General features: G+C 43.5%; 4 protein-coding genes across 8 annotated transcripts; 2 read left to right on the top strand and 2 right to left on the bottom strand.

The window, feature by feature from the left end:
• Positions 1 to 665: 665 nt before the first annotated feature.
• LOC112903393 lies at positions 666 to 4283 on the top strand. The gene is made up of 2 exons (XM_025972649.1): positions 666 to 2206; positions 3931 to 4283. Exons 1-2 carry the CDS (start codon positions 741 to 743, stop codon positions 3986 to 3988), a joined length of 1524 nt encoding a protein of 507 aa, XP_025828434.1. The 5' UTR covers positions 666 to 740; the 3' UTR covers positions 3989 to 4283.
• Positions 4284 to 4935: 652 nt separating this feature from the next.
• LOC112872460 lies at positions 4936 to 11121 on the bottom strand. 3 transcript variants are annotated; one of them, XM_025935547.1, is made up of 9 exons: positions 11028 to 11121; positions 10841 to 10917; positions 10650 to 10745; positions 10490 to 10560; positions 8508 to 8597; positions 8181 to 8407; positions 7291 to 8103; positions 6967 to 7211; positions 4936 to 5303 (listed from the first exon to the last, which is right to left on the bottom strand). In XM_025935547.1, the coding sequence occupies exons 3-8, from the start codon at positions 10699 to 10701 to the stop codon at positions 6968 to 6970; spliced, it is 1497 nt and encodes a 498-aa protein (XP_025791332.1). In that variant the 5' UTR covers positions 10702 to 10745; positions 10841 to 10917; positions 11028 to 11121; the 3' UTR covers positions 4936 to 5303; position 6967. The 3 variants fall into 3 exon arrangements, with proteins under 3 accessions (XP_025791332.1, XP_025791333.1, XP_025791334.1); XM_025935548.1 differs by lacking the exons at positions 10490 to 10560; positions 10650 to 10745; positions 10841 to 10917; positions 11028 to 11121 and adding an exon at positions 8961 to 9099; XM_025935549.1 differs by lacking the exons at positions 10490 to 10560; positions 10650 to 10745; positions 10841 to 10917; positions 11028 to 11121 and adding an exon at positions 8931 to 8953.
• A 2987-nt stretch (positions 11122 to 14108) lies between these two features.
• On the top strand, positions 14109 to 17843 carry LOC112903256. Its single transcript, XM_025972489.1, has 2 exons — positions 14109 to 15765; positions 17491 to 17843. Exons 1-2 carry the CDS (start codon positions 14195 to 14197, stop codon positions 17546 to 17548), a joined length of 1629 nt encoding a protein of 542 aa, XP_025828274.1. The 5' UTR covers positions 14109 to 14194; the 3' UTR covers positions 17549 to 17843.
• Positions 17844 to 18507: 664 nt separating this feature from the next.
• On the bottom strand, positions 18508 to 22675 carry LOC112901900. Of its 3 annotated transcripts, none has more exons than XM_025970764.1 (6): positions 22538 to 22675; positions 22085 to 22174; positions 21758 to 21984; positions 20868 to 21680; positions 20544 to 20788; positions 18508 to 18875 (listed from the first exon to the last, which is right to left on the bottom strand). In XM_025970764.1, exons 2-5 carry the CDS (start codon positions 22163 to 22165, stop codon positions 20545 to 20547), a joined length of 1365 nt encoding a protein of 454 aa, XP_025826549.1. In that variant the 5' UTR covers positions 22166 to 22174; positions 22538 to 22675; the 3' UTR covers positions 18508 to 18875; position 20544. The 3 variants fall into 3 exon arrangements, with proteins under 3 accessions (XP_025826549.1, XP_025826551.1, XP_025826550.1); XM_025970766.1 differs by having other exon boundaries at positions 18508 to 18823; XM_025970765.1 differs by lacking the exon at positions 22538 to 22675 and adding an exon at positions 22508 to 22530.
• Between the last annotated feature and the right edge of the window lie 955 nt (positions 22676 to 23630).

The raw sequence follows: 23630 nt of genomic DNA, 5'->3' as shown, positions 1-23630 counted from the left end.
TTAACAATAAAATAATATGAGGAACACAAAATTCACAGAGTAAGCAAGACTACATCCAACAGTACATTCCTCGGACTCTACACCATGAATCTAGCATGATTTATGAACAAACTGAAAATTTTTCTGCAGCGCACTTTGAAAAGTATACACCATATGTATTTTATAATAATACTAGCACGGTGCTCATGCGTTGCTATGGTAATATAAATTTTACCCGAATCTATATGAGATCATCAACTTTGTGCTCTTTCACTCCGTGTTGTGCCGTGAATGCGCTAGGCATTGATTGTTCGGGTTTCGATTGGGATTCCGATTGATCTGTCCATGTCTCGATTAGGATTCCAATTGATTTGATCGAGTTCTGATTAGGATTCCAATTGACGGACTAAAGAATCATTGCTTGATTTAAAAATATATAAATACGAGAAGAGAAGAGAAGAGATAATACGTGTCGGTTGATAATTTCAGTTTTTTCTATTTTACTCACCATGCACTAATTCTAAATAGTTTTGAATTTTTAATTTAATATATGGTCACCTAGATTCCGATCAGAACTCCGATTGAATAAATTTCTAACTAATATAAATTTTTATGGAGTTTCTATAATAAGTAAAATATAATTTACTTCTTTCTTCTTTCAATTACAATAAAAGATAAGAGAAAGAAGCGAACGGACTCCCGTCGCCACACCTCCCCTTTTCCCCGCCGCCAGCCGTAACCACCAAACCCTCGCCGCCGCCATGCCGATCTCCGCAAAGGGGAAGGATACACAGGTCCCAGGCCACCGGCGATCCAGACGGGATTCGTCACCTGTGGATTCGCTGGCAGCGGAAGCAGCCTCCCGTCGGGCCGTCGCCCAGATTCGCCCCGCCTTGACAGAGAGGCCCGGTCCCTCGCGGCGGTCATGGCGATCCACCCGGGACTCTTCGGAGGAGGATGCCACTGCCGCCTCTCCTCCTCATCCCACCTGGATGATTCTGAATCGAGCTGGTGCCCGGAGGGATTATTTCCCAGGCGACCACACCACGTCTGTGATCTGCCACACCTCCACCGGCGAGAAGATTTCCGTCTCCTTCGAGCTCGTCGAACCGCCTGGCACTTCCGTCCTCACCCTCGACAGGCCGCAAGGGCCCCCCTCGAGCTACCCGGAGGTCATCGCAGCGGACCGCAACTTGGTTCTATTCCAGATGGTTCGTGGCATTCATGATCCCGCTCATCTCGTGGACTACTTCATCTACGAGGCAAGTAGCGACCCCTCTCGGCGATCATCCTTGTCTCTGGTACCTGTTCTGTATCCCAAGAGAGATTCGAATGAGGGCCGACCTATGCAGCACATAATGAGTACGGATGCCACGGGAGTTCTGTCCTTGAATAGTGGATTGTTCATCGTGGCTGATCTTGAGACAAGGAAAGATGCGGTTGACATCTACCTGTTCGTGTCAGGTTCTGGCAAGAGTAAGGGGTATGATGGGTGGAGGGTCCTCAAGCGTCTCCCTGTACGCCGTGCGAATGGCGACCTCCTTGATCTGTCCCGGTGGTCAACAGATAGGGTGCTGCCCTACCGGCACCACTTAATCTGGGTAAACTATTACAAGGGGATGATCTTCGGAAACATGGAGGATCCATGGAGGGAACCTACACTTAGGTATGTGCCACTACCAGTGGATGCAACTAAAGGGATCTGTGATGACCGGAATTGTGGCAGAAGATGGGCTGAGGCTAGCCACAATATCTTTGTCACCCGCTCTGCCATCAAGTTTGTCACTATCAACCATCAGTACAGCAGCAGCTCCGTAGTGGCGCTGAATCGGTGCTGGAGCACCTTCCGCATCACCACCTGGTCCTTATGCAACTATTCTGACACATGGATAGAAGAAGCTACGTTGGATGCTGAAGAATTCTGGGACCTCGATGCTGAAAACCAACTCCCACATGTCCTGCCAGAATTCCCTATTTTTAATATGAAAAATCCTGACGCCATCTGCTTTTCATTATATGAGAGAAGCCACACTTTTGGCTACAGTGGCAAAACATGGATGGTCGAGGTCCACATGAAGAAGAAACTTTTGTTAAATGCCACTGCTTATTCCGAGGAGCAAATCTTCTTCAGACAGATCACTACCAAATCTGCAAGAGTTCTGTCTCAGGGTCTCCCTCTCCCTTTCATCTCCAGTGAGATGCCAGATTACCTGCCTGAGAAAAGGAGGTAATTGCATCTCATACTCCTAGTCTTGCACCTTTTTCTGCATGCATGCCACCCTGTTCTTAATTTTCTATGTTCTGCAGAATCTCACATGCTCAGTACGAATTCTTCTGCCTTTGAGAAATTGCTTAGTACTTAGGAATTTAGCTACAGCAATGTTCCTATCTGTCTGTTTTTCATATTCCCAACTCTAGTTATGCAAATCGTGAGAAATTGCCATCTGCAGTTGATACACTATTCTTGCTAGGGGCAGGGCCTGAGCCCCCTTATTGCTTGTTATTTGTTAATAGCATGCTAACCTCCTTAATTAATTGATGTTGGCCTCCTTTTTAGTCCATGATATAGAATATGATTCTTCAATTTAACCATTCATCAATGTTATTTATAATTTGCATACATTGAGTACTATTGGTGCCTTGGTGGAGGATCCAGCAATTGATATAATTTATTTCCATGTTCACTTTCTGTCATTTCTTCTTCTCATAAGGACAGCCTGAGTAAATAAGAAGTTCTAACTGAGACAACTCTAGCAATTATTGAACTGAGATGTATATGCAACTGTCAAATATCACTTAATATCCCATCATCAGTATACCATTCTTAACTAGCAACGAGGTTATCAGATGGGTTATTTTAAGTATTCTAGTGCAAACTCATTTTCTGTTCTGTGTAATGTGCACAAGATACTTGTGCCATATATGACTCAAAATGGTTTAGCTTAAGCCTTTCTTGGCTACATATTTGATCCAATTATAATGTGTACATAAAATGTATAGGGCACATGCCTGATAGCCTCACATGAAGAAGCCCTTTGAATAGGCCACTTAGAATAAGCCATTTAGGATAAGCCTCACAAGTAATGTGGCATCATTTGGTTTTTGAAGTCTGTTAGGGAACTCTGCTTAATGTCCGTGCCCAAGCATACATCTACCTTGTGAAAAAGGTTCTGTTTCCATCATTAAGCCATTTCTTCATCCAATTTTTCAAAAAGCCCGCTCTTATTTTTCAAAAAGCAGGAAATTGACAAGGCAGGCCCTGAGCCCCCCTTATCGCTTGTTATTTTTTTAGTAGCATGCTAACCTCCTTAATTAATTGGTGCTGGTCTCCTTTTTAGTCCATGATATAGAATAGGATTCTTCAATTTGAAAATTTGCCAATGTTATTTGTAATTTGCATACATATACATTGAGTACTATTGGCAGGGAAGACACATTCATTTGATATCATTTATTTCCATGTCACATGCAGACATGCTGCCATTTTTTACCTCATAGGGACAGCCTGAGTAAATACTAACTTTATAGCTCACACATATCTCGTGATTATTGAACCTGATGTATATACAACTGTCAAATTGATATCTCATTATCAGTTCATCATTCTTAAATATTTATGAGGTTATCTTATGCTTTTACTGATCTAGAGTAAAATTAATTTTTGTTTAGTGTAGTTTGCACAAGACTGTACCATATGACTAGGTTTACCTTCCACAGCTACATTGGTCCATATGCTTATAATAATACTATTGTCTATGTGTATTAAATGGATTAGAAGATATGAAAGCATCAAATGGAAGTTTTTGTAGTCCAATTTTCCACCCCAGCATATACCTATGTCCTATTGATATGCAAACTGAATCGTTCATAGTATGCAAAGATTTTGCTTCCAATATTGAGCGATCTCTTTCATCCAGTTTTACATAAAAGCTGCCTCTTAACTTCATGCAGGAAGTTGACAAGCAAGAGTACAACTAAAGCTGTGGCTCGATCTGCACTACCAGTTTAGATATCAAACCAACTTGGGATGCCATGTTGCTACTACATGCTTCGGAACAAGCATGGGAAGATTGGGTTAAATTACATTATTTGCTTATAAGAAATCTTATGTACGCACCAAACTAATTGATTACGATTGCGTGGAACATATCCTTTGTTTTACGGTCCAGATGGGTTTTATATTTTATAGTTGCTGCAGATATGCTCTACCATGTCAAACTGGTGAACTGAGCAATCATGGTAGGAAGGATCTGGAATGGATATGAACAATGTTTAATCAAGTGGTGTTTGCACATTATCTTCAACCTGATCTCCATTGTTGTGTTGACACCACTCATGAATTCAGAACATATCGTTAGGATCTTTTTAAATGGTTGTGTAGATAGGATCAGGTTTATTTGTGCTTTGTATGCGTTCTGGTCCATCGGAAGAGCTGGGGAATTGACGACTGCACTTTATTCTTTTGTATTGTAACATGCGGCCGCGTTGCCCAGACTGTGTGTGGGGTAGAATGGAAATTTTGCGAATTTAATGGTAAAACGTTAAAATTTGCCGAGAGCCGGGCAATGCATGCTTTGATCAACTCTGCAGCATCCCATCCAAAACTGAGAAACGTTGCTTTAGCATTTTGCTCTGCAAACACCCCGATGAGTTCAAAGCATCGACAGAACTGCAGCTAACACGACAGAACACAAGCAGAAAGAACCAACCTGACTTTGACCTTACGAGGACCTTTTTTTTTTTGGTGGACTTTACGAGCACCTTGGATATGTACAAAGCTAGTTCTGAAGCTAAGAACTAGAGAACAATTGAGGCGCACGGTTTAAGAAATAACTCATCTAGAATGAAATGATGCATCGGACCCATTCCATGAACTTTGATGGGATTAACTCATTTCTAATTATCAAGAGATGAGATGGTGACAGCAAATCTATTTCAACCCTCGAAGCAAACAAAAATATAAGTGGTGATGCATTAATCCATTCCTCAAACCAAGCGCACCAATAGTCCATGGCATCAATCAACAATCATGTTATTCGTTCCACCACCAGGCATGTTCCCAACATCAGTGCGGTTAACTTTGTTCAATGTTTACTGTTACATAGCTGGTAAAATAAAACGGTAAAAACAGCATTACACAGGACTTGAATAATGCTGCGAAGTGTTGATCAATGTCAAGCCGTTAGCAGTTTGATCATCATAACCCCTATTCTTCATGGTAGCTTCCAGGCAGACGGGCCATGGCATCCGCTGCCTGAATCTTCCACTCTTCCTGATGAATGGACACGAGAGCACCAAAGCAAAACTTGGTTTCAGAACAAACCCTAAAAAAGGGGATTATAAGATAAGATTATCTGAATTTTATCCTTAATATGCATATAAGACAAACTATCATGCTTAAATCATTTTGGAAACAATTTGGTAAATTCAAGTTTTACTAAGCAGGTCGCTCAACCCATAGTCACAAGCCCACTTGAATTTATATAACCACTAACTTTCAACCTGTGAAATTCTCAAAACAACAGGTACCACATTCAATCTTATAGGAACAATTAGCAGTAAACAAAGCACCAGATTCAGGTTTCAAGGAGACTAATTGTAACTTTCTCTGCAATAAATTACAAGATACATGAAAAAAGAGCATGTTTAATCAAGACTCTATATCCCTAATTGCTCCACCCTTCAGCTTACAGACATCAAAGGTAATTTAATCTTTCACTAAAACCATCAACCCCAAGAGAAGCTGAGCTGAAACAATTTACTATGGTGATGATAAAACATTCATGGTGCACCCTAAAATTTCCCCTTCAAGGAAACAACGGTAGTGAAATCCACCCTTGGAACAGATAAATCATTAGCACTTGTAGATGAAGTTACTATTAGGTAAAGTCACATCAGAACATTCCAATCTCAACTAGTAGCATGTTTTATAGAAGTCAGGTGTAACACATACTAGCTTTGAATTCTGTTCATTGACCCCCCCCCCCTTCCCTTCTCTCTCTCATGCTTGCTAATTCAAGAAAGAACTGCCTAATCTTAGCACTAGAAAACTCACCATCACCAAATCTCAGATTAAGTATACAACCATCAGAATACTAAAAACACCCCTTGTTTTTAAGAAGGGAAACCAAACTCAAGGAGAACCGGTCCAAGAAGGAAAACTTTTTTTTTCTGATTGTAAAGTCTAAAGCACCACACTTTCGAATTTCTTCTATATTGTGGGAGATGAAAATATGCACCATAAACAGAAGTCATTGGGCTCTATTTCTTACATGTGTTAAGAGTCAAGTAACCAACTTATAGTTCATGGGATTTCCCATTATCACTAACGTTCTGGTGTTGATGAAATAAAATACAGCTGCCACATATCCTAGAGGTAAACTACTATGCCAATAGGATTTCCTATAGCAAATAAGGATCATTTTACCATGGACATGATATGAGCTCACTATTGCATATTATTGAAAGCAATCCATGCAGCGAAATTCAATCAACTGCCTTATTTGATCTTTTATTAAATAACAATTCTAGCACAAGACAATTACATCAAATTTTTCTTACTGATGATTGCCATTTACAAGGAAGCTAAGCCCCTCATTCTGTAGCTATCAATTCATGTCATTAATAGTGAATGATATTCTGCTATGGACAGTTGATGAGGAGTTAAACCAGAAATCAGAAAGTATGGTCAAACCGAAATAAAACAGACGTTCATCATAGGAGTGTTCTGTGGTGTGGTGCCTGCCCACTCAAAACAGACAGAATGCTACATTTGCCAGAATACTACCATAAAGTGTTCTGATAATATCAAGAAACAGACAACTGAAGTGTGAAATTTCACAAACATACCAGTCCTACAACCTAGAAGCAAACAGAAGTACAAATGCAGAACACTAACATAGCACACAGATAATGCTCCATAGAGAACAAGCTCGAAGCATGAGTTCATAGATTGTTCGATTGAGCTGTCAGTTTTTAGGTTTTTACCTTATAATTTCTTATGTTTCTTCGATCCTCTTCTATCATAACTTTCAGCACGTCTTCTCTTGTTTGTCTTAACAGACCTCTCAGAATCAATTGGAGAACTGCTCCGTCTATCTGAGTTCTCCCTAAATCTTCTCTTAACAGACCTCTCAGAATCAATTGGAGAACTGCTCCGTCTATCTGAGTTCTCCCTAAATCTTCTCTTCCAAATTTTACGGGCACAACAAGAAACTGAGCAGGCCATCAACCTACAAACAAAGAAAATTTCAGAATTTATTGTAAAATACAGCAAGGTTTGAAGCGGAAAGCAGATATAGATATACATACTCATCTTTAATGTCAAACTTCCTTTCAATTAGGACATCAAGCATTTGAGCTAGAAAATCAGCTGTATATTTTGGCACAATCAACTCCATGCCATTGTTACTGTAGTTGTACCATTGAACATTCCCTCTCCAACAGTATTCTGGCCCATGTGTATTATAATTTCTGATAATTACGAACAGTTGATGCCAATCATTGTGGGATACAGCACTCCTCCGCAGGGTTTCAACAAGAACATCCCCAAACATAGGGACGAATCTCAGATTCAGCAGCCAGATTTCATGCAATTGGCACGCGTTGACATAATTTCTAAAGCGCTTTCGTTCAGACGGGTGCCAGCCATCATACCTTCTTTTGATCAAGTATACCAAGCAAACTCGATTCAGGGATGGCATAAGTGATATATGTGTTGTCAGAGAAAATAACATATCTGCTGATAGATCCTCCATGGTTAAGTTGTCTAGCATACTTAGGAGATGCAGTAGGTAAGGAGGATGCTGATTGTTCAATACAAACATGACTCTCACAAATCTGGTGAAAGTTGTGCAGTCCATATGCAAATTTCTTGGATTGAGTTCTTTACTTGGCGTTTTGAAAATGTGAACACTCTGTCTAGGAACCAAGAAACTCACTAAGTCAAATGAGCCACCCCAAGATCTTCCTGATGCAAAAGCTCTGAGGAAACAACACAACCAGCTAGATAAGAATTTGCAGCCCATATAAGTTAACTCCACTGAGTCAGATCCATCAGTCAGCTCAACAAGTTTTACTAGTTCCTCCTTATGCTTTAGGAAAAAGCGAAGAAGTGTCTTGAGCCTACAAAATTAGTTGACATTAGAGTCTTGCATCTTAACGTGTAAGTTAGAAAATGGGCTTAAGGATGACTAACTCACCTTCTGCGACCACCACGGAGCCTAGGCGTTAGACTTATGGTGGAGTCTCTTTTTATTCCATAAGATAATAGGGAGTTCCTTGGTTCCAACTCTTTTAGATAGTAAGCAAAATACTCATCAGAAACATTTCTTTGCAATCTTTTCTCGACGACTTCCTTAAGAACCTCCACATCTTTTGTTAAATCAACTTGCAATGATAGTGTTCCATGTAAATGTTTGACAAATACCTACAGATGTAGAGTTAAAGAAACATTGAAGCAAAGTTCCATACGAGCTTCCAACATTTCAGATATTAATTAAAAATAAAAGCTGCATGCTTAGACTTACCTGTGTTTTCTTTGCAATAGATGGAACAGGTAAGTCATCTCCATAAATATCAGAAGCATCTTCGAACATTAACCAGCCCATTGCCAAATTCTGTAAGGCACAGCATAGGAATGACCCATTTCAGCACCATTTGAAGAGAAAAATATCGAGCTAATAGTTAATCATAAAAATATGCAAGTGCATTACAAAAACAGGTTATTAGACCACATAAACTTTGCCAAATTCTCCATTTTGAATCCAGATTACAGAAAGATTAGCTCCTCACACCAAGCTTTGCAAAAATTTTATCTACAATTCTGTTAAACAGGTTGGATTCGAAAATGCAAACTACCATCTCAGCTAATCGAAGTGACTACATCAAAGACAAAAGGCACTGCATCCGTGGCAACTTTAAGTGTATCCAAAGTACAATCAGGGAGTACCCTAAAAAGAAAACACAAGTCTAGGGAGTACCTAAAAAGAAAACACAAGTCTATTCCTAAGCGGAGGGGCGGACGGCGGCGGGGCGGAGGGCGGCGGGGCCGGGGCGAAGGGGCGGCGGGCGGACGGGCGAAGGGGCGGAGGGGCGGACGGCGGCGGGGCCGGGGCGAAGGGGCGGCGGGCGGACGGGCGAAGGGGCGGAGGGGCGGACGGCGGCGGGGCGGAGGAGGAGGGGCGCGGCGGGGCGGAGGAGGAGGAGGGGCGCGGGCGGAGGAAGGGCGGGGCGGAGGGGCGGCGGGCGAGGCGCGCGGGCGGAGGGCGGCGGAGGGGCGGGCGAGGCGCGGCGGGGCGGAGGAGGAGGAGGGGCGCGGCGGGGCGGAGGAGGCGGAGGGGCGCGGCGGGGCGGAGGAGGAGGAGGGGCGCGGGCGGAGGAAGGGCGGGGCGGAGGAGGAGGAGGGGCGGCGGCGGAGGAGGAGGGGCGCGGGCGGAGGAAGGGCGGGGCGGAGGGGCGGCGGGCGAGGCGCGCAGGCAGAGGGCGGCGGAGGGGCGGGCGAGGCGCGCGGGCGGAGGGCGGAGGAGGAGGAGGGGCGCGGCGGGGCGGAGGAGGAGGAGGGGCGCGGCGGGCGCGGCGTTGGAGGCGGGCGGGGGGCGGGCGGAGGCCGAGGAGGGGGCGGGCGGAGGAGGAGGGGGGAGGGTGGGGGGCGGGCGGAGGGGGAGAGGGGGTGGGGGGGCGGTTGGCTGGAGAAATAGAAAAAAAAATTGCGATTGTGGGGTATACAGGATGCAAATGGAGGATATCGTTGGAGTTAGGTTTGGTATAGGGACTGAAGTTGATATGGAGGATGGAAATAGAGGATGGAATTTGGAGGATATCGCTGGAGATAGCCTAATAACCCCTAAACTATAACTTGTTTCAATTTACCCCCTAAACTATGCTATTTAGTTCATTTTACCCCATAATACAATTTTTCTTTTTGTTTCTCCATACACAAGTTGAATTTTAATTTCAACTTTTGCAAGGTAATAGTGGACATCACAATGCATATTAAAAAAATTTGTTAGAATTTTTCAATCATTATTTTTCATATACTTTTGAACTCCAATGATTCATTTATTATTAAATATCCTAACCTATCAAAATAATGATAAAAAAATATGATGTATTTTTTCTAACATCTGTTATGATGTGTACTATCATCTTGTAGTATTTCAACTAAAACTCCACCTATGCATGGAGAAATGAAAGAAACAAATTGTATTAGGGGGTAATTTGAACCAAATGGCATATTTTGGGGGGTAAAATGAACCAAAAGATAGTTTAGGGGGTTATCCAGACTTTGGCTATAGTTGAGGGAGTAATTTAGATTTTTTCCTTTTTTTTGAAAGGTTCATCTATTGGTTTCAGTGGGCACCATCTGTGGGTGGCAACGGAAGATCTCAGAAAGAGGTTAGGGCAAAATCAAACCGAACAAACTCGCACAGATACGGAAAAACTGAACGAAGCAAACCCCACAAGCTTCCGATACATGGGGATTTCACAGCTGGAACCACCGTTGGCTCACCTGGCGAGATAAATCCGGGGGAGTCCGAGCCTGCTGGGCGCAATCGGAAATCCGACGCGGAGTTGGCGCCCCTGAGAAATCCAAAGGATGGTTCATTTGGGGGTCGGGGAAGCGGGGCGGAGCACTCGCCCAGAATACCAGAACAATCAGGTCTGCATACCTTGCTGCATGAGGTCGACTGCGGGAAAGCTGGAGCCGGACGACGTCGTCATGATGTAGTGGCTCGACCTGGCCTCGTCACCCTCGACAAGAAAACCTAGAAGATTCGACAGATTCATTAGCGAGAAATTCCACAAGAAAGCAAGCAAGGGGAGGAAGAGGGGAACGTGGCAAGAAGGAAGAAAGGCTTGCCTGAGCGTCGGCGTGAGGAGGCGTGGGGCGAGGAATTCCGAGCCCGTGGGGTGAAATCCGAAACGGAGACGGCGCCCCTGAGAAATCCAAACGATGGGTGATTTAGGGGAAGCAATCGCCCGGAATTCCAGAACAATCAGGGTTGGAAGGTTCTAGAAGGAGGGGGTGAAGGGGAGAAGCTGCATACCTTGCTGCGTGAGGTTGATGGCGCGAAAACTGGAGTCGGACGCCGCGCCGATGAAGCGGCTCGCCCTGGCCTCCTCACCCTCGACCAGAGGAGCCTGGAAGATTCGACAGATTCATCAACGAGAAATTCCAGAAGATGAGAAGAGAGCATGTGAGGGAGGAAGAGGCGAACGGGGGGAAGAAGAAAGGCTTACCTGGGCTGGCGGCGGTCAGGAGGCGTGGAGCGAGCAGAAGGAACGATCCCGCCGCCAGGGGGTTTTGTAGGGGAGAAGAGAGGGAACCAACCCAGCCCCCAGCCACGGCGGCAGCCGTACTTTTGCTTTATGGTCCTTTTAGCGAAAAACATTCGCATTTAGACCCTTAGATCTCTGGGGAAAATATTTTCATTTTTGGACCCTAGGGTCGGCGCCACGACTTAGGGTGCCGAGATGTGTAACCTCGGCATCGTAAGTCATGGCGCCGAGGAGCCAGACCCCCAGTTGACGTGGCCACCGATGTGCCAGAGGCTCGGCGCCCGGTGCCGAACTCCAGCGCCATGCTCTGTGGCGCCGAGCCTCTTGCCAGGTGGGGCTCCGCTTCCTCACTCTCCCTCTATGCTCCCTCTCTCACTCGCTCCCTCACTCCCCACGGCTCCCCTCCCCTCGTTTCTCTCGGTTCACCCTCTCTCCCTTTGCGCCGCCACCGGCTGCCGACTCCGGTTACCGGCGGTGCCCCCGCCTGCGCCCTCCTACGTCGGCTCAGGGCCGGGGCTCGGCTCCCGCGGCCCCGCCTGCCCCCCTGCCAGCCTCGGTGCCGGGGCTTGGGCCCCCCTGCGCCCCACCCCTACGCCTGGCCCGCGCCCGCCGCCGGCTCCCGCTCCGCTGGGCGCTCGGCGCGGCATGCTTGGTGCCCGCGCCCGCATCGCCGCCTTGGGACAATCGGAAGACATCCTATCATCCCTGCAGAGACAACAGCTCACAATCGGAAGACATTACAGGTTCAAGCATCCACATTATTATGCAACAACATAGCTAGCACTAGTTGATAAGTTGAGAACAACCATAGAAAAATGGGGCATGCCAACAAATAAATTATGAATCAAATATTTTTCCCACCTTCAGGCATGACATATCTAATGAAAAATAAGTATAGTGGGAGAGAACCAACATATAGTTATACATGGTGGCATCCTATAATGAGAACAGTGAAATGCTCGTATTTGGAGTAAATTTAATCACAAACTACCAAGAACATATCTCTTTTGTTATAAATTCCAGATAACAACTTCCATTATATTGGCTAAAAAAATGGTGTAGCAAAAACTGCTGGCAATGGGCTATTCTGCCAAATAAAGAAGATTCAAGGGAAAAATGAGAGAAACTGTCAAAGGTTTATTCAAAAATGTAAAAGCATTTAATCAACATAGTTCATGGTAAAAATTATACTCATGCAAAAAGGTACACATTTCATGCTTATCAATCACCATCATGTGACAGCTTATTTGCCTTGGATGTCTTCCACAAGGCAAACAAAAGTCAACCTTGTTCTTTCTGACCAGTCTGCTCTAGTGTGATCGTGGAGCTGCAGGAAGATGGAAATAGTTCAGAACAACCCATATAGAATTTATAGCTAATGATTCGGCAGAATGATCACGCACTGCATACTACAGGATTGGCAATCAATCCTGTGCATGCAAAATCTAATAAGCCTTGGTCAGTTTACCATGCTTCTTAACTGGATGAGAAATTAGTACCTTCTTAGGTAGGAGTTGCAGACTGGCGGAGCTAGATTGCAGACTATTGGAACTAGTGAGCGCAAAGAAGGCTCGTGTACCACTGATGAGTCTTGCAGCATAGCAGGTGACAACACAGAATTTGCCGGACACGGTTCGCAGCCGTTCTGGCACTCCAGCTCATTACTCTTATTTCAATGCTTGTCCAAGGATGTTAGATCTGATGCAGGAGCAAAAGTTACAATTGGAAAAAGGATTATTATATTGCACCAAAACTACGGACAATGTCCCATAAAAAAAACTACCGACAAGGTCAATAGCATTAGAAGAATTTCTTTAGTAATATAGCTCTAGCACCAGCAAAAGCGAAGACCTTCCACCTTGCTGCTGTAATCTCAACCAAAATAAATCAACATGCATGAATGGAAGAGGCGATTAGCTGACATTGGATTTCTATAGATTCCTTGGACGATTTATTTATAGATATAGCCAAACTCAAGCTGCCAGACTGATTTGAGGGGCCGTTTAGACGAATACAATCGAACAGAAGCACCGTGTACCATGACGGAGCATAGAATCAGAGCTGTTTCAAATTAAGATACTCAAATGCGGAATAGTTAAATTGTAACAACGTTTAACAATAAAATAATATGAGGAACACAAAATTCACAGAGTAAGCAAGACTAGATCCAACAGTACATTCCTCGGACTCTACACCATGAATCTAGCATGATTTATGAACAAACTGAAAATTTTTCTGCAGCGCACTTTGAAAATTATACACCATGTGTATTTTATAATAATACTAGCACGGTGCTCATGCGTTGCTATGGTAATATAAATTTTACCCGAATCTATATGAGATCACCAACTTTATGCTCTTCACTTTGTGCTGTGCCGTGAATGTGCTAGGCATTGATTGTTCGGATTTCGATTGGGATTCCGATTGATTTATCCATGTTCCGATTAGGATTCCGATTGATTTGATCGGGTTCCGATTAGGATTCCAATTGACGGACTAAGGAATCGTTGCTTGATTTAGAAATATATAAATAAGAGAAGAGAAGAGAAGAGACAGAGATAGAGAAGAGAAGAGAAGAGACAGTACGTGTCGGTTGATAATTTTAGTTTTTTCAATTTACTCACCATGCACTAATTCTAAATGGTTTCGAATTTTTAATTTAATATATGGTCATCTAGATTTCGATCGGAACTCCGATTGAATAAATTTCTAACTAATATAATTTTTAAAGAAGTTTCTATAATAAATAAAATATAATTTATTGGACCCCAGAAGATCACGGTTTCGGCCGCTGCAGGCGCCAGCTTTAACAATTTCTTCTTTCTTCTTCCAATTACAATAAAAAGATAAAAGAGAAAGAAGCGAAAAGACTCCCGTCGCCACACCTCCCCTTTTCCCCGCCGCCAGCCGTAACCACCAAACCCTCGCCGCCGCCATGCCGATCTCCGCAAAGGGGAAGGATACACAGGTCCCAGGCCACCGGCGATCCAGACGGGATTCGTCACCTGTGGATTCGCTGGCAGCGGAAGCAGCCTCCCGTCGGGCCGTCGCCCAGATCCGCCCCGCCTTAACAGAGAGGCCCGGTCCCTCGCGGCGGTCATGGCGATCCACCCGGGACTCTTCGGAGGAGGATACCACTGCCGCCTCTCCCTTCACCCAGATCCGCCTCTCCTTGACAGGGAGGCCCGGTCCTTCGCAGCGGTCAGGGCGATCCACCCGGAACTCTTCGGAGGAGGATGCCACTGCCGCCTCTCCTCCTCATCCCACCTGGATGATTCTGAATCGAGCTGGTGCCCGGAGGGATTATTTCCCCGGCGACCAAACCACGTCTGTGTTCTGCCACACCTCCACCGGCCAGAAGATTTCCGTCTCCTTCGAGCTCGTCGAACCGCCTGGCACTTCCGTCCTCACCCTCGACTGGCCGCAAGGGCCCCCCTCGATCTGCCCGGAGGTCATCGCAGCGGACCGCAACTTGGTTCTATTCCAGATGGTTCGTGGCATTCGTTGTCCCGCTCATCCCGTGGACTACTTCATCTACGAGGCAAGTAGCGACCCCTCTCGGCGATCATCCTTGTCTCTGGTACCTGTTCTGTATCCCAAGAGAGATTCGAATGAGGGCCGACCTATGCAGCACATAATGAGTACGGATGCCACGGGAGTTCTGTCCTTGAATAGTGGATTGTTCATCGTGGCTGATCTTGAGACAAGGAAAGATGCGGTTGACATCTACCTGTTCGTGTCAGGTTCTGGCAAGAGTAAGGGGTATGATGGGTGGAGGGTCCTCAAGCGTCTCCCTGTACGCCGTGCGAATGGCGACCTCCTTGATCTGTCCTGGTGGTCAACAGATAGGGTGCTGCCCTACCGGCACCACTTAATCTGGGTAAACTATTACAAGGGGATGATCTTCGGAAACATGGAGGATCCATGGAGGGAACCTACGCTTAGGTATGTGCCACTACCAGTGGATGCAACTAAAGGGATCTGTGATGACCGGAATTGTGGCAGAAGATGGCCTGAGGCTAGCCACAATATCTTTGTCACCCGCTCTGCCATCAAGTTTGTCACTATCAGCCATCAGTACAGCAGCAGCTCCGTAATGGCGCTGAATCGGTGCTGGAGCACCTTCCGCATCACCACCTGGTCCTTATGCAACTATTCTGACACATGGATAGAAGAAGCTACGTTGGATGCTGAAGAATTCTGGGACCTCGATGCTGAAAACCAACTCCCACATGTCATGCCAGAATTCCCTGTTTTTAATATGAAAAATCCTGACGCCATCTGCTTTTCATTATATGAGGGAAGCCACACTTTTGGCTACAGTGGCAAAACATGGATGGTCGAGGTCCACATGAAGAAGAAACTTTTGTTAAATGCCACTGCTTATTCCGAGGAGCAAATCTTCTTCAGACAGATCACTACCAAATCTGCAAGAGTTCTGTCTCAGGGTCTCCCTCTCCCCTTCATCTCCAGTGAGATGCCAGATTACCTGCCTGAGAAAAGGAGGTAATTGCATCTCATACTCCCAGTCTTGCACCTTTTTCTGCATGCATGCCACCCTGTTCTTAATTTTCTATGTTCTGCAGAATCTCACATGCTCAGTACGAATTCTTCTGCCTTTGAGAAATTGCTTAGTACTTAGGAATTTAGCTACAGCAATGTTCCTATCTGTCTGTTTTTCATATTCCCAACTCTAGTTATGCAAATCGTGAGAAATTGCCATCTGCAGTTGATACACTATTCTTGCTAGGGGCAGGGCCTGAGCCCCCTTATTGCTTGTTATTCGTTAATAGCATGCTAACCTCCTTAATTAATTGATGTTGGCCTCCTTTTTAGTCCATGATATAGAATATGATTCTTCAATTTAACCATTCATCAATGTTATTTATAATTTGCATACATTGAGTACTATTGGTGCCTTGGTGGAGGATCCAGCAATTGATATAATTTATTTCCATGTTCACTTTCTGTCATTTCTTCTTCTCATAAGGACAGCCTGAGTAAATAAGAAGTTCTAACTGAGACAACTCTAGCAATTATTGAACTGAGATGTATATGCAACTGTCAAATATCACTTAATATCCCATCATCAGTATACCATTCTTAACTAGCAACGAGGTTATCAGATGGGTTATTTTAAGTATTCTAGTGCAAACTCATTTTCTGTTCTGTGTAATGTGCACAAGATACTTGTGCCATATATGACTCAAAATGGTTTAGCTTAAGCCTTTCTTGGCTACATATTTGATCCAATTATAATGTGTACATAAAATGTATAGGGCACATGCCTGATAGCCTCACATGAAGAAGCCCTTTGAATAGGCCACTTAGAATAAGCCATTTAGGATAAGCCTCACAAGTAATGTGGCATCATTTGGTTTTTGAAGTCTGTTAGGGAACTCTGCTTAATCTCTGTGCCCAAGCATACATCTACCTTGTGAAAAAGGTTCTGTTTCCATCATTAAGCCATTTCTTCATCCAATTTTTCAAAAAGCCCACTCTTATTTTTCAAAAAGCAGGAAACTGACAAGGCAGGCCCTGAGCCCCCCTTATCGCTTGTTATTTTTTTAGTAGCATGCTAACCTCCTTAATTAATTGGTGCTGGTCTCCTTTTTAGTCCATGATATAGAATAGGATTCTTCAATTTGACCATTTGCCAATGTTATTTGTAATTTGCATACATATACATTGAGTACTATTGGCAGGGAAGACACATTCATTTGATATCATTTATTTCCATGTCACATGCAGACATGCTGCCATTTTTTCCCTCATAGGGACATCCTGAGTAAATACTAACTTTATAGCTCACACATATCTCGTGATTATTAAACCTGATGTATATACAACTGTCAAATTGATATCTCATTATCAGTTCATCATTCTTAAATATTTATGAGGTTATCTTATGCTTTTACTGATCTAGAGTAAAATTAATTTTTGTTTAGTGTAGTTTGCACAAGACTTGTACCATATGACTAGGTTTACCTTCCACAGCTACATTGGTCCATATGCTTATAATAATACTATTGTCTATGTGTATTAAATGGATTAGAAGGTATGAAAGCATCAAATGGAAGTTTTTGTAGTCCAATTTTCCACCCCAGCATATACCTATGTCCTATTGATATGCAAACTGAATCGTTCATAGTATGCAAAGATTTTGCTTCCAATATTGAGCGATCTCTTTCATCCAGTTTTACATAAAAGCTGCCTCTTAACTTCATGCAGGAAGTTGACAAGCAAGAGTACAACTAAAGCTGTGGCTCGATCTGCACTACCAGTTTAGATATCAAACCAACTTGGGATGCCATGTTGCTACTACATGCTTCGGAACAAGCATGGGAAGATTGGGTTAAATTACATTATTTGCTTATAAGAAATCTTATGTACGCACCAAACTAATTGATTACGATTGCGTGGAACATATCCTTTGTTTTACGGTCCAGATGGGTTTTATATTTTATAGTTGCTGCAGATATGCTCTACCATGTCAAACTGGTGAACTGAGCAATCATGGTAGGAAGGATCTGGAATGGATATGAACAATGTTTAATCAAGTGGTGTTTGCACATTATCTTCAACCTGATCTCCATTGTTGTGTTGACACCACTCATGAATTCAGAACATATCGTTAGGATCTGTTTAAATGGGTTGCGTAGATAGGATCAGGTTTATTTGTGCTTTGTATGCGTTCTGGTCCATCGGAAGAGCTGGGGAATTGACGACTGCACTTTATTCTTTTGTATTGTAACATGCGGCCGCGTTGCCCAGACTGTGTGGGGTAGAATGGAAATTTTGCGAATTTAATGGTAAAACGTTGAAATTTGCCGAGAGCCGGGCAATGCATGCTTTGCTCAACTCTGCAGCATCCCATCCAAAACTGAGAAACGTTGGTTTAGCATTTTGCTCTGCAAACACCCCGATGAGTTCAAAGCATCGACAGAACTGCAGCAACACAACTGCAGCTAACACGACAGAACACAAGCAGAAAGAACCAACCTGACTTTGACTTTACGAGGACCTTTTTCTTTTTTGGGGACTTTACGAGGACCTTGGATATGTACAAAGCTAGTTCTGAAGCTAAGAACTAGAGAACAATTGAGGCGCACGGTTTAAGAAATAACTATCTAGAATGAAATGATGCATCGGACCCATTCCATGAACTTTGATGGGATTAACTCATTTCTAATTATCAAGAGATGAGATGGTGACAGCAAATCTATTTCAACCCTCGAAGCAAACAAAAATATAAGTGGTGATGCATTAATCCATTCCTCAAACCAAGCGCACCAATAGTCCATGGCATCAATCAACAATCATGTTATTCGTTCCACCACCAGGCATGTTCCCAACATCAGTGCGGTTAACTTTGTTCAATGTTTACTGTTACATAGCTGGTAAAATAAAACGGTAAAAACAGCATTACACAGGACTTGAATAATGCTGCGAAGTGTTGATCAATGTCAAGCCGTTAGCAGTTTGATCATCATAACCCCTATTCTTCATGGTAGCTTCCAGGCAGACGGGCCATGGCATCCGCTGCCTGAATCTTCCACTCTTCCTGATGAATGGACACGAGAGCACCAAAGCAAAACTTGGTTTCAGAACAAACCCTAAAAAAGGGGATTATAAGATAAGATTATCTGAATTTTATCCTTAATATGCATATAAGACAAACTATCATGCTTAAATCATTTTGGAAACAATTTGGTAAATTCAAGTTTTACTAAGCAGGTCGCTCAACCCATAGTCACAAGTCCACTTGAATTTATATAACCACTAACTTTCAACCTGTGAAATTCTCAAAACAACAGGTACCACATTCAATCTTATAGGAACAATTAGCAGTAAACAAAGCACCAGATTCAGGTTTCAAGGAGACTAATTGTAACTTTCTCTGCAATAAATTACAAGATACATGAAAAAAGAGCATGTTTAATCAAGACTCTATATCCCTAATTGCTCCACCCTTCAGCTTACAGACATCAAAGGTAATTTAATCTTTCACTAAAACCATCAACCCCAAGAGAAGCTGAGCTGAAACAATTTACTATGGTGATGATAAAACATTCATGGTGCACCCTAAAATTTCCCCTTCAAGGAAACAACGGTAGTGAAATCCACCCTTGGAACAGATAAATCATTAGCACTTGTAGATGAAGTTACTATTAGGTAAAGTCACATCAGAACATTCCAATCTCAACTAGTAGCATGTTTTATAGAAGTCAGGTGTAACACATACTAGCTTTGAATTCTGTTCATTGACCCCCCCCCCCCCCCCTTCCCTTCTCTCTCTCATGCTTGCTAATTCAAGAAAGAACTGCCTAATCTTAGCACTAGAAAACTCACCATCACCAAATCTCAGATTAAGTATACAACCATCAGAATACTAAAAACACCCCTTGTTTTTAAGAAGGGAAACCAAACTCAAGGAGAACCGGTCCAAGAAGGAAAACTTTTTTTTTCTGATTGTAAAGTCTAAAGCACCACACTTTCGAATTTCTTCTATATTGTGGGAGATGAAAATATGCACCATAAACAGAAGTCATTGGGCTCTATTTCTTACATGTGTTAAGAGTCAAGTAACCAACTTATAGTTCATGGGATTTCCCATTATCACTAACGTTCTGGTGTTGATGAAATAAAATACAGCTGCCACATATCCTAGAGGTAAACTACTATGCCAATAGGATTTCCTATAGCAAATAAGGATCATTTTACCATGGACATGATATGAGCTCACTATTGCATATTATTGAAAGCAATCCATGCAGCGAAATTCAATCAACTGCCTTATTTGATCTTTTATTAAATAACAATTCTAGCACAAGACAATTACATCAAATTTTTCTTACTGATGATTGCCATTTACAAGGAAGCTAAGCCCCTCATTCTGTAGCTATCAATTCATGTCATTAATAGTGAATGATATTCTGCTATGGACAGTTGATGAGGAGTTAAACCAGAAATCAGAAAGTATGGTCAAACCGAAATAAAACAGACGTTCATCATAGGAGTGTTCTGTGGTGTGGTGCCTGCCCACTCAAAACAGACAGAATGCTACATTTGCCAGAATACTACCATAAAGTGTTCTGATAATATCAAGAAACAGACAACTGAAGTGTGAAATTTCACAAACATACCAGTCCTACAACCTAGAAGCAAACAGAAGTACAAATGCAGAACACTAACATAGCACACAGATAATGCTCCATAGAGAACAAGCTCGAAGCATGAGTTCATAGATTGTTCGATTGAGCTGTCAGTTTTTAGGTTTTTACCTTATAATTTCTTATGTTTCTTCGATCCTCTTCTATCATAACTTTCAGCACGTCTTCTCTTGTTTGTCTTAACAGACCTCTCAGAATCAATTGGAGAACTGCTCCGTCTATCTGAGTTCTCCCTAAATCTTCTCTTAACAGACCTCTCAGAATCAATTGGAGAACTGCTCCGTCTATCTGAGTTCTCCCTAAATCTTCTCTTCCAAATTTTACGGGCACAACAAGAAACTGAGCAGGCCATCAACCTACAAACAAAGAAAATTTCAGAATTTATTGTAAAATACAGCAAGGTTTGAAGCGGAAAGCAGATATAGATATACATACTCATCTTTAATGTCAAACTTCCTTTCAATTAGGACATCAAGCATTTGAGCTAGAAAATCAGCTGTATATTTTGGCACAATCAACTCCATGCCATTGTTACTGTAGTTGTACCATTGAACATTCCCTCTCCAACAGTATTCTGGCCCATGTGTATTATAATTTCTGATAATTACGAACAGTTGATGCCAATCATTGTGGGATACAGCACTCCTCCGCAGGGTTTCAACAAGAACATCCCCAAACATAGGGACGAATCTCAGATTCAGCAGCCAGATTTCATGCAATTGGCACGCGTTGACATAATTTCTAAAGCGCTTTCGTTCAGACGGGTGCCAGCCATCATACCTTCTTTTGATCAAGTATACCAAGCAAACTCGATTCAGGGATGGCATAAGTGATATATGTGTTGTCAGAGAAAATAACATATCTGCTGATAGATCCTCCATGGTTAAGTTGTCTAGCATACTTAGGAGATGCAGTAGGTAAGGAGGATGCTGATTGTTCAATACAAACATGACTCTCACAAATCTGGTGAAAGTTGTGCAGTCCATATGCAAATTTCTTGGATTGAGTTCTTTACTTGGCGTTTTGAAAATGTGAACACTCTGTCTAGGAACCAAGAAACTCACTAAGTCAAATGAGCCACCCCAAGATCTTCCTGATGCAAAAGCTCTGAGGAAACAACACAACCAGCTAGATAAGAATTTGCAGCCCATATAAGTTAACTCCACTGAGTCAGATCCATCAGTCAGCTCAACAAGTTTTACTAGTTCCTCCTTATGCTTTAGGAAAAAGCGAAGAAGTGTCTTGAGCCTACAAAATTAGTTGACATTAGAGTCTTGCATCTTAACGTGTAAGTTAGAAAATGGGCTTAAGGATGACTAACTCACCTTCTGCGACCACCACGGAGCCTAGGCGTTAGACTTATGGTGGAGTCTCTTTTTATTCCATAAGATAATAGGGAGTTCCTTGGTTCCAACTCTTTTAGATAGTAAGCAAAATACTCATCAGAAACATTTCTTTGCAATCTTTTCTCGACGACTTCCTTAAGAACCTCCACATCTTTTGTTAAATCAACTTGCAATGATAGTGTTCCATGTAAATGTTTGACAAATACCTACAGATGTAGAGTTAAAGAAACATTGAAGCAAAGTTCCATACGAGCTTCCAACATTTCAGATATTAATTAAAAATAAAAGCTGCATGCTTAGACTTACCTGTGTTTTCTTTGCAATAGATGGAACAGGTAAGTCATCTCCATAAATATCAGAAGCATCTTCGAACATTAACCAGCCCATTGCCAAATTCTGTAAGGCACAGCATAGGAATGACCCATTTCAGCACCATTTGAAGAGAAAAATATCGAGCTAATAGTTAATCATAAAAATATGCAAGTGCATTACAAAAACAGGTTATTAGACCACATAAACTTTGCCAAATTCTCCATTTTGAATCCAGATTACAGAAAGATTAGCTCCTCACACCAAGCTTTGCAAAAATTTTATCTACAATTCTGTTAAACAGGTTGGATTCGAAAATGCAAACTACCATCTCAGCTAATCGAAGTGACTACATCAAAGACAAAAGGCACTGCATCCGTGGCAACTTTAAGTGTATCCAAAGTACAATCAGGGAGTACCCTAAAAAGAAAACACAAGTCTAGGGAGTACCTAAAAAGAAAACACAAGTCTATTCCTAAGCGGAGGGGCGGACGGCGGCGGGGCCGGGGCGAAGGGGCGGCGGGCGGACGGGCGAAGGGGCGGAGGGGCGGACGGCGGCGGGGCGGAGGAGGAGGGGCGCGGCGGGGCGGAGGAGGAGGAGGGGCGCGGCGGGGCGGAGGAGGCGGAGGGGCGCGGCGGGGCGGAGGAGGCGGAGGGGCGCGGCGGGGCGGAGGAGGAGGAGGGGCGCGGCGGGGCGGAGGAGGAGGAGGGGCGCGGCGGCGGAGGAGGAGGAGGGGCGCGGGCGGAGGAAGGGCGGGGCGGAGGAGGAGGGGCGCGGGCGGAGGAAGGGCGGGGCGGAGGGGCGGCGGGCGAGGCGCGCGGGCGGAGGGCGGAGGAGGAGGAGGGGCGCGGCGGGGCGGAGGAGGAGGAGGGGCGCGGCGGGCGCGGCGTTGGAGGCGGGCGGGGGGCGGGCGGAGGCCGAGGAGGGGGCGGGCGGAGGAGGAGGGGGGAGGGTGGGGGGCGGGCGGAGGGGGAGAGGGGGGGGGGGGGGGCGGTTGGTTGGAGAAATAGAAAAAAAAATTGCGATTGTGGGGTATACAGGATGCAAATGGAGGATATCGTTAGAGTTAGGTTTGGTATAGGGAATGAAGTTGATATGGAGGATGGAAATAGAGGATGGAATTTGGAGGATATCGCTGGAGATAGCCTAATAACCCCTAAACTATAACTTGTTTCAATTTACCCCCTAAACTATGCTATTTAGTTCATTTTACCCCATAATACAATTTTTCTTTTTGTTTCTCCATACACAAGTTGAATTTTAATTTCAACTTTTGCAGGGTAGTAGTGGACATCACAATGCATATTAAAAAAATTTGTTAGAATTTTTCAATCATTATTTTTCATATACTTTTGAACTCCAATGATTCATTTATTATTAAATATCCTAACCTATCAAAATAATGATAAAAAAATATGATGTATTTTTTCTAACATCTGTTATGATGTGTACTATCATCTTGTAGTATTTCAACTAAAACTCCACCTATGCATGGAGAAATGAAAAAAAACAAATTGTATTAGGGGGTGATTTGAACCAAAT

The sequence above is a fragment of the Panicum hallii genome, chromosome 8 (genome assembly GCF_002211085.1).
Source record: "Panicum hallii strain FIL2 chromosome 8, PHallii_v3.1, whole genome shotgun sequence".
Lineage (NCBI taxonomy): Eukaryota > Viridiplantae > Streptophyta > Magnoliopsida > Poales > Poaceae > Panicum > Panicum hallii.
This window is presented reverse-complemented; position numbering and strand designations above follow the sequence as displayed.